The following is a 10982-nucleotide window of genomic DNA, read 5'->3' as shown; positions in this document are numbered from 1 at the left end:
TTCTTATCACTATATGCTTAGATCTTTAAAAATACGCAACGGATTTTGATGCGGTATTTTTAATAGATAGAGTGATTCAAGAGGAAGGTTTATGTATAATTTGTTAACCCGTGCGAAGCCGGGGCGGGTGTATTATATACTTATAACGTAGATAACGCAATGTTCGGTGTATGCCACCTATACATTTTTAAACCCGGAAAAGTGACTTGCGAAGTAAGTTATGTATAATGACTGAAGAGATGTCAGTTGGCAAAGACGACTTTAGAAACTAGTGATATTGAAAAGCCCAACTTACTCAACTAACTAACACATTAGGGTTATGCATCCTGAAATAATTACATAAGTAATTAGTAAAAAATCCAGGTCACTAATATCATTATTATCATAAATAAAAAATAACCATGGGGTCATTTGACGCCACGCATATGAGGGGGCCATTATTGAGGGTTGACGCACGCGTCGACCCTTGCTCCGTTATCGATTACGCTGACCCTAAAATCTTGAAGATGCAAGTAAAAAGTTTGTAAAATAGCTAAAACCTTAATACGCTTAAAAGTGAAAATAGTACTTAAACTTGGGCTACCTATTAAAAAGTTTAACGATACACACATTTTTTGGGCAGTCGTGGTAAAAAAGGTAATAGAAAAATATAACTTAAAACGTTTTAAGATACCCATTTAAAAATGGTGCCTGCCTGTGAAATTAGCACCTACTTGTATACACTTTACAATTTATGAAAATTTTTTCATATTTTTATTATGCCACAGATATTATGATATATGAATATATCAGTTTTTTTTTTCGATTATTTAAATTTTATAAACCAGGTGCAGCGTAAGTCACTAAGCAACTTTGTTGATAAATAAATAAGACAGTTTATGGATCATTTTCAACGCCTTGGCCGCTTAGCTATTTTCGCTGCTTACTGGTCCATAAATGCATTTATTTTATTAAAACTGTATTTATGTAACAAATTATTAAACCAATAAATTGTAAGTGCCCACCAATTACTAGTAGGTAGCGTATAGTAAATTGAATTAGAAATAAATACACTTAGAATTATATACTCGTACTTATAAGTAGATATTTTAGTAGGAAAACAATTAAAAGGGTACTTTTTATGTCAGGGCATATGGCAAGTTTGTATCTGACACCTAGTGTATTAAAAAAACTACTTTGTGCCATTTACTTAACGTTCAATTTCTATTGTTAGACTGCCAATAAATATTATTATGATATTTTTACACCTGGCAATTAATGTTCTGTGATGTATTTGTACTTAGAAATGTAAGTACTTAATATATTAGTGTAATTAGTGTAATCGTAATTACTATAGCTAGGTATGTTCTAATTCTAATTTATAGTAATAAGCATTATACACGCACTTGTTATTTGTTCACATCAAGCATTGTAATAGTTAATTATAACATATTTAAGTAGGCACAAATGTTAATAAAGAATTTCAACTATTAGATATGATTTTTATTTACTTTTATAATAGAATAAAAATACTTGCCTCAAAACTACTTTCGGCGAACATTTCAATGGGGGGGGGGGGGGGGGTCAAATCCCTTGCTCTTATTTTCCTCTATCGTATATAATCGCCTTCGCTTAATCCATTCTGAACCAAACAGAATAAGTCAGTACTGAACGTGAAACTGCATAAATGTATCGTCATTCAAAGTTATTAATCTAATAAAACTAGCTTTAAAAAAACCGGTTTCAAAATGGATAAAAGGTCCCTTTTATAAAGGCTAGCACTAGAAACTGATATGTTGATTTAAACTAACACTATTTTCACTCATAATTTTAAAACTAAGAAAAAACGGTTAAATAGTTAGGTCATTCAGGCACTACACACTCGGTGCAAATTTTTTTTAACCGTCGTGCTTTGAAAACCTCGTACCGCTCAAGATTCCATTTTTTGAACAAATTTCAATTTTGGAATATTTCGCTTGCTCGGCTATCAATATTAGCACGAAAGGTTAAACAACAACTTTTCGCCCTTGTAAAACACAAAATTTTTCACCTAACCAACCTGTAAAAAATATTAACTAAGATATCAAAAAAAAAGCGGCCAAGTGCGAGTCGGACTCGCCCATGAAGGGTTCCGTATTTAGGCGATTTATGACGTATTAAAAAAAAACTACTTACTAGATCTCGTTCAAACCAATTTTCGGTGGAAGTTTACATGGTAATGTACATCGTATATTTTTTTTAGTTTTATCATTCTCTTATTTTAGAAGTTACAGGGGGGGGGACACACATTTTACCACTTTGGAAGTGTCTCTCGCGCAAACTATTCAGTTTAGAAAAAAATGATATTAGAAACCTCAATATCATTTTTGAAGACCTATCCATAGATACCCCACACGTATGGGTTTGATGAAAAAAAAATTTTTGAGTTTCAGTTCGAAGTATGGGGAACCCCAAAAAATTATTGTTTTTTTTTTTATTTTTGTGTGAAAATCTTAATGCGGTTCACAGAATACATCTACTTACCAAGTTTCAACAGTATAGTTCTTATAGTTTCGGAGAAAAGTGGCTGTGACATACGGACGGACAGACAGACAGACATGACGAATCTATAAGGGTTCCGTTTTTTGCCATTTGGCTACGGAACCCTAAAAATCAAAATCAAATGAACGTCATTAATTAAATACTTATCATTCAAAATCATCATTTAAAACTCAATTCTACCAGCTAACACAAGGAAACAACTCAAAATTGGCATCTGATTACTTCGCCCCATATGTGGATAAAATGCCACTTTCTCATCAGTAGCCTTTACCAGGTGGTGTGTCACCGGTGGAAAAACACAATGTTGAAACAATTCATGACGCACCACGTGTTTCACCGCGTGCCTTTAACGAAACAAAACAAAACACCGTTGAATGAAGGAGCCCATTCAAGACACTTGTTGCTCTGCGCACTGAGAATGCGCACTCGCGACAACCTGAAAACCAAACAATCTGAAACCCAGGAAACTCCAGACCGCCCTACAGAACGGAAGTCGAAGGTCTACATCCGGGAAAACCTGGAGGAGGGCAGGAAATTTTCAGATATTGTGGGCGGTGGTACCAGGAGCACATGTCGTTGAAGAGATAGCGTAGCTAAGCTTTGCACGCATGCGTTGGCGTATTGATTTTCACACCCCTAGGGGTTAGAAATGGAGATACGAATCACGTGGGCGATAGGGTATTTTTTTTAACTATTTTATTAAATGTCGTTATGTTTTAATATTATTGCTTTAATTTCGTGGTATTCTACTTTTAAAGAAAATTAAATAGTATAATTATAGTTTTCTTAGCGCCACTTGCACCATTCCACTAACCTGGAGTTAACCGGTTAAACCTGGAGTTACCATGGTTACCAGTACGATTTGACGACGATTTGGTTAACGGTTTAACCGCTTAACCCCAGGTTAGTGGGATGGTGCAAGTGGCCCTTAGAAGCGTATAAGATGTCTTATGCAAGTTATGCATTAGAACTGCCGTATCATAAGAACAGATTTTCTTTCGCGACTCCTCGTAAAAGAATGCGGCAAGCCTCTCGAGTATCATATGGCCCTGGTACCCCAGATGTCGTGGAAACTTGTCTGAACAGATCTCAAACTGTTTTCCATTTGGAAATCTTAATGGTAGAAGGTTCAAGAACGTTAATTCAAGGAAATATCAAAAGAAAATGTTGCTTTTCTCATTTCTTTCATGTTTCTTCATAGACCCTTTTTTGCTGTAGTGTGTTCTAAGGAAATGTAAAAGGTCCTTGATATTTCAAGAGGGTCTTTTCCCGCCAAAATAAATGGTTCTAATCGAATCTTCAAGTGTCTATTATTTGGGGTTTTGAAAGCAAAGGAGTTGTGACGGATCCGCCATTTTAGTCAGAATTACCAGGGTACGAGGAACAAGTAGGAGGCTATCGATTTTCCGAGGGCGTGGAAATGAGACGGCTATAGTTCGTCGCTGCCGCCCTGAGCAACCCCTAAATAAAGTTACGAGTTTTGGATTAGTTTTGTTGACTAAAGAAAAAGTTCGTATTTAATGTTACAAGTTTTCCTGTAATGTATTTCGGCTTTTACCTAAGCAGATAAAATCTGAAAGTATATGAAACAAAAGCTAAAAATAAAATTAAAATAATACTTATGCTCTAACTTATTCAACTCCACGGCAGGGCAGTTGCACATTAGACGGTTTCAGTAGGTACATGCTGCATGCTGCTTGCATGCTTAAAAATATATGGTTAAGTTGATATTTAATGATAGCTATGGTAGAATTCGTAGTTTAAATGAAAGAGTTATCTAACTAAATTAATCAGAACTCCTATCAATTCCTACTTCACATTTTCCCTACTCCAACTTCCAGTACCTAGTACTTCGATCTCAAGTATCTGATTAGTTACCACTTGAGATAACAACAAGTGACTTGTGTAGGTATATTTGTTTCCTGGCGACATAGAGTAGAGCTCCAGAGAGACCTGAGACATCTCTAACTAGCCAAAACAGCTACTCTTTATAAAACGTCAAAGGGATTCGTTATGGGTCAATGTCGGGAAGAACGTCTACAACTCTACATTCTACAAGTTCTTTAAAGTGTCATTCTATGGAACTTGCTAACTATGTAAACAAACCGCCATCTTAAAATTGTCTCTAAATGTCAATTTACTAGTGACTTTTGTTTACATAGTTAACAAGTTCCATAGAATGACACTTTAGTCACTTGCGTTTGTACAAATACTCCACTTGCAGAAGTGACACCAATTTCGGGTCATTCTACAGCTATCTCATTCCCCTGGCTATACCTATTCGTAAATTCCCAGGAGATTCCACTCAGCAGTTACGGTTGTAGATGGAACTTGGCACGGGTTGCACGATCACCAAAAATGAGATAGAGTCGTAGAATGTATTGGATCCCATACATTTCACGACTCTTCTCTTTCCGCACAGACACTCTACCACTCTCGCACTCTACCAATAAAGCAGCATCTCCTGAGAATTTGTGAATATGTATGTCCAGGGGAATGAGATTTTTTTAGAATGACTCTTTTACATTCTACATTCTATTCTATTTTATCTTTATCAGGGAGAGTGAATAGGAATAATGGAGTATTTAGCTGAAGTCACGCTTGTATGTTTGTTAGTACCTACGTAGATAATTCGACACCTAGTTCAGTAAACACCTTTTCAGTGGTTACAGTGCATTGAATTCAATGCGGTATATAAAGAAAGTATGGTGTTGTTTTCTTAACAGTTGTAATGTGTTCATTAGATTAATATTTAGTTTTAAATTACGACTAAGTAATTAATCAATTACTACATTAATTATTAAGCCCATTCGGCTGTAAAGTGTGCAAAAAATAGACATACCTACTACCGTCAAACTTTTGGACAAAAACTTTCCAATTTTCTTTATCAATATTTTATATTATGTTAAAATGTTATATTAGCTGAAGTGTTAATGAATTTCGGCAGTATCTAATAAAAGAATTCGAAAAAAATGTAATGGTAGAGAACGAAAAAGATTTAAATGTTTATGGCGGACATGTACACAACTAAAAGTTAAAATATATACATGAAAGAAAAGAAAAGAAAGTGTATTAAATACGTGTAGTTTTGTTCAATATGGATAACAATAACACGAGAGTTTCCAGTCGAAAATGTAGTTTCGATGCGGCTTTAGAGTTAACCGGTAAGTTTAATTACTTATTTAACTAAAATAGTTTCTGTAGATGTCGAAGATACGAAAAGTTTCCAAAAAGTTAATAAAGTAGGAACCTTGGAAATTTATAAGCATAAAATTTCCGCTCTTTCCAACATTAACCTTAACCGACTTAATGTTGCAGGCTTCGGGAAATACAACATAGCAATGCTCAGCTCGTGTTGCCTCCTAATCCTAGCCATGTACCTGGACATATTCGGCTTCTCGGTGATACTGCCAGCGGCGGCGTGTGACCTGGCGCTCTCTACCAGTCAGCAGGGTTTGCTGTCTGCCGTGCCTCTCATAGGTCGGTTCTTATCATAAACAAACACAAGTCCCATTACTTATTATTATCTTTGTCTTTTGTATTGTTGTATGTTTTAATTTTGTTGTTTTGACCGGATGGTCTCATCCGAAGATCAGCGCTGGAAGTCGCCAGTAACGTGCTGAGGTGAGACCAATTTTTTGCTGTGGGCTACCGTTTACGAGTTATTTACGAACGCAACGACAACGCTACGACGAGGGTCGGCAACGCTTAAGTGGCTCCTGTGATGCTGCTTATGTCCATGGGCGATGATGACCGCTTCCCATCAGGCGGCTCGTCTGCTCGTTTGCTGACTATTACATAAAAAAAAACCAACCTTAGAACAAATTATACGTGACTTTCCCACTTTAATATATTTTAAAATATTGATCCTAGCGAAAAAGTGTACTGAATGTTTTTTGTAGAAAATTTTATGTAGATTGCTTATGTCATAGAACATTTTTTGCTACGGGGCACCGTTTAAGATTTATTTACGAAAAACTATAAAAAGGGACCTTTAAACCCCTAAAACAACACCCTAAGCCAACAACACAGATTTATTTTTAAACTTAGGTCTGGTATCTTTCCGCCCGTATGGTTAGCTTCCGCGGATCGAGCTACTCCCTTCGCCCCTGGCGCTGGTGATCGGCGCTAACGATCGATGGTGGAGGTCCCGGGAAACGAGTCACATCCAGTGTTCTTACGTGCCATACTTCTCAGGTGTAATGGTGTCTTCATACGCATGGGGCTTATGCGCGGACACTCGCGGCCGCCGCTGGACCCTGCTACTGGCGATGCCCATTGGAGCAGTTCTCAATCTGGCTGCAAGCATGGCTCCTGGTTACCGGAGTCTGGCGATACTGAAGTTCCTCTCTGCTGGATTGTAAGTAATTAAGTATTTCTCAAGAACTTTACAAGTGATGGCTCTGTTTTATGCATTGGATGTTATCAACTGGCTATACCCATAGGAGCAGTTCTTAACCTGGTTGTAAGTATGTGGCTGGTTACCAGCGCCTAGTGGTGTTGAAGTTCTTGTGGTAGTAGCTGCTCCAGTATGAAGCATGACTTCTGATAACTCTGAAGAAGGTTCTATTAGCCATGAAGAACATCAAATAATGTAATTATTACCTGTTTTGTGACGAAATAATTGTTTCAGTACATCTTCAGCGAATGCAGCAGCCTTTGTTCTGGTTGGTGAGACCACACCCGCGAGACATCGAAGTCGCTTTATGTTCCTCATGGCCAGTGCCACCATGCTGGTGCAGTTCATCATTTGTGGTGAGCGCTGATCCCATTACAGCACGCCGTCGACGAAAGACATAGTTTTTGTGGATAGGTTCACGCACTTACCACATTTTGAGAACATTTGAGGTTTATGATCCTTAAGTGTTTACTCAGTACTTCGACTAAATAGAATTGTAATTACTCATTCTCATTCGTATTCATGGTATTATATCCTGTTGCTTTCTCGAGGGTCCGATGGGGCCTATAGCGACGTTCACTCCCACTCAACTCAGACTTGACTAATTATATCTGCCCCTGAGTGAATACTGCCGGGCACTGTTCATATCCTGGTTTCATGATTTACCTTTTTACCTCTCAACATTATTAACAACCTCATTCTTAAAAATATTCTTGCTTTTCCCCAACAGTATTTGCGATCCCAGTCTTCAGCCTGACCTTCCGCTACCCCATCTCCTGGCTCTCCCTGGACTACCGGCCCTGGCGGCTGCTGATGCAGATCATCAGCGTCCCCGGCATCATCGGCTGCCTGGGCATGCTGGTGCTGCTGGAGAGCCCCAAGTTCCTGCTCAGCAAGGACCGGGAGCAGGAGGCGGTAGAGGTGCTGAGGAGCATGCATGCGTGGAATGAGACTGGGAAGAAGTTTGCTGTAAGGGTGATAACTACTATAAGCGGTTTGAATTAGAATCCGCACACCGCTCCAGTATGCAAGTGGGACGTCGCGTCGTTATATCCATGTTACCTACATATCTATAATGCTGGATCACTCCGAAGCATCTGATCCATATCATTGTGATAACCATAACCTTTGTCTCCAGATGGACGTGGTGTACATGGAAGAGTCCATCCAAACGGAAGCTTCATCATTTTTCCGTCGAATGTGGCAGCAGACGGCGCCACTGTTCAAGCCGCCACTGCTCAGGAACAACTTGAAACTGTACTACATTCTACTGTGCGCGTATATGACGTACGAATTTTAAGTTTATTTACCATCTACCAGAAAAAGTTAGTTTAATTTGATTAAGTAACTAAATTAAAAAAAAAACCGGCCAAGTTGAGTCAGACTCGCGTTCCAAGGGTATATTAAGTCCGATTCATGCTTGACTGCACATTTCTAATAGGTTTTTCTGTCATCTATAAGTAAAGAATTTTGTATTTTTCCAAAATTTTAGACCCAGTCGTTTCGGAGATAAAGGGGGAGGAATGGTCGGACAGACAGACAGACAGACGCACGAGTGATCCTATAAGGGTTCCGTTTTTTCGTTTTGAGATTCCTTACTGGATATCGAAATATTTTCAGGTCCACGGGCTACACGATGTGGGTGCCAACAATGACGAACGCGTACTTCAACGGTGACGACAGCTCTGGGCAGGCCTTCTGCACTGTGGCGAGTAAGGCCGCTTCGTCTTCTGCCTCCGTATGTAAACTAACGCCTAGATGGGGGGCTAGTCAAGACGGCAATCGTTGATAGAAAACGGCAATCGAAACTAAAATGAAGTAGGTATATACTTATGGAAACAGTCACTAGATGGCCGGTACATTTTTCGTTTGGCTTCTGTCGATTTACCTACGATTGTCACCTTGGCTAGACCCCCAGGGTTCACGAACGTGTTCTCGAACAGAGTTCTCGAAAACTGAACGAACTTTTAATATGTTGTGGCCTTGGTGCAAGTTTCCTTAGGCAAGTTTCCTATATTCCTGGGAAACAGGATTCTAACTCGCGGGATCCAGGCGCCCATCTCAAACTAGGTACCTTGGCTTTAGCCTGGCGTTCCTCTTGTTACGAAAAGTTAGAATTGCACCCAAACTGTGTACCCTATTTGCAAATCTACAAGCAAAGCCGATCATTTACTGATTTTTTTTTTTCAGGAATCAACAGACTGCGATAATGTAATTCAATCTCTCACTCTCTACGCCGTGATGTGTTACTCCGGAGCATCAGGAACTCTCAATGTCCTGCTCTCGTTCGTGGTTGGTCCGCTTGGAAAGAAAAGGACGACTCTATTAGTTTTTGTCATCTCTGCAGTAGCAGGAGTCACCCTGCTGTTTGTGAAAATTCCACTTTTGAGCATTGCCTTGTTCTATATATTTTTGTATGTGGCACTGATATTGGGCAATGTTAATACTTACTTGGTGGAGTTGAATCCCACATACTTAAGGTTTGTACCTATATTTAACTAAACCATAACATAACATGTAACGAATTTAAAGTCAAGATTGAATTATGTTTTGACTGTTTTGAATAAATCTAATTTGCCGCTGTCATTAATGGCATTCTTTGTAAACGCGTAATACACTTTGAGATTTGAAAGAAATAATTATATTTTGCTTTAATCGATTACATCCAGTATAAAAAATAAAATTGTCACATTTTATGTATTTATAATCTAGTATATTTTTTTTATTAAAAATAATATTTTATAGAATTTTGAATTGAAATTTATACTCATAGTAGTAACAACCGCTATAAACGCTTACAGACAAGGGTGACCAGCGCTCCAAATTGAAACCCGCCAATTATTTTGCAATACATTGATTAAATTCTTGTAACTTTGTTTTCAGGGGTATGGCAACTTGTTTATCGGTGGTTGTAGCGCGAGGGTTCGGCTTCTTCAGTGTGCAGCTCATCGCCCAGCTACTAGCAGACTACTGTACTCCTATGATAAGTGGTTACGTAGTGCTGGTTGCAAGTAAATATACGAATGCTTTCTCTCTTTTGACGTACTTATATGATGTATAAAGTATAAAATTAAAGGTTTTACCTCAGAATGAGAGACAATAAGCTGGAAACTCGCATAAGTACACCTGCATTATTATATACGTCGACTTTTCAGGAAACCTGTAGAACGCCACAATGAAGGCCAAATTTTCAGCTAAACATATCTGATTTCGAGGTTGATACTCTTTTTCTTAACTTAGATGAATGGGCAAGTAGTATCTTATTGCGTTTCTATTAATGCAATTTTTTAATTGTTCCAGGTGGTCTAGTCGTTGCATTTTTCCTCCCTGCAGATGTGAAAAAGAAAGATCACAAAATAATGGAAAGTCCGATAGAGGAAGAGAAAACCAAATTGTAGTGTACGGGTCGTACATCTGAGTTGATATGATTCTTGATGGTTGATTGCAATCTTGATGGAAACACTGATTTCGGTATATGTATTTATTGATAACCAAGGTATATAAGTAAGTACTAGCTAGGAGCACGTATAAACGTAAACTAATTCATAAATCGATGTATGGCGTAATCGCAAATACAGCAATTATTATAAAGTCATTGTATTTAATGCTGACGCGAGAAATGTGCGATGCTTGCATTGTACATATTCCTTGCATTATACAAGATTATGAAAATAGATATATATATATTTATTTTCATAATCTTAACAATTAAGATGTAATTAAGTAGTGCTAAGACATGTCTAAATATATTATTAAAATGAAAGTTATTATTATTTTTATTTCACATTCCTTTTCTTTTAAGAAACATCGATAAATATCAATTTAATTAAACTACATATTAAATTCTGTCTAGTTATGTTAAAGCTACGCTCATTATCTTCTAGCCTTTCTTTGGAAAAACAGTTTTGGTCTTTAAATCTTTCGAATTGTAAATTACATGTTAGAGTCAGAACACGCTACGCTAAGTCTGTATACTAAGTAGGTACTGCGTCAAGTACTCGTATACAGTAGTGGAGCTTATATGCATTATGGATAATATGTATGCATTCCTACTGCGAAGTCT

At 37.8% G+C, this 10982-nt stretch overlaps 1 protein-coding gene across 1 annotated transcript; it reads left to right on the top strand.

The window, feature by feature from the left end:
* The first annotated feature begins 5606 nt into the window (after positions 1 to 5606).
* LOC134655805 (putative transporter svop-1) lies at positions 5607 to 10317 on the top strand. Its single transcript, XM_063511284.1, has 10 exons — positions 5607 to 5684; positions 5839 to 6000; positions 6718 to 6880; positions 7154 to 7275; positions 7650 to 7888; positions 8058 to 8206; positions 8540 to 8657; positions 9110 to 9399; positions 9803 to 9930; positions 10220 to 10317. The coding sequence occupies exons 1-10, from the start codon at positions 5618 to 5620 to the stop codon at positions 10315 to 10317; spliced, it is 1536 nt and encodes a 511-aa protein (XP_063367354.1). The 5' UTR covers positions 5607 to 5617.
* Positions 10318 to 10982: the final 665 nt, after the last annotated feature.

This window comes from Cydia amplana, chromosome 2 (genome assembly GCF_948474715.1).
Source record: "Cydia amplana chromosome 2, ilCydAmpl1.1, whole genome shotgun sequence".
Classification (NCBI taxonomy): Eukaryota; Metazoa; Arthropoda; class Insecta; order Lepidoptera; family Tortricidae; genus Cydia; species Cydia amplana.
The sequence above is the reverse complement of the archived record's forward strand: the minus strand, read 5'-3'. Positions and strand labels throughout refer to the sequence as shown.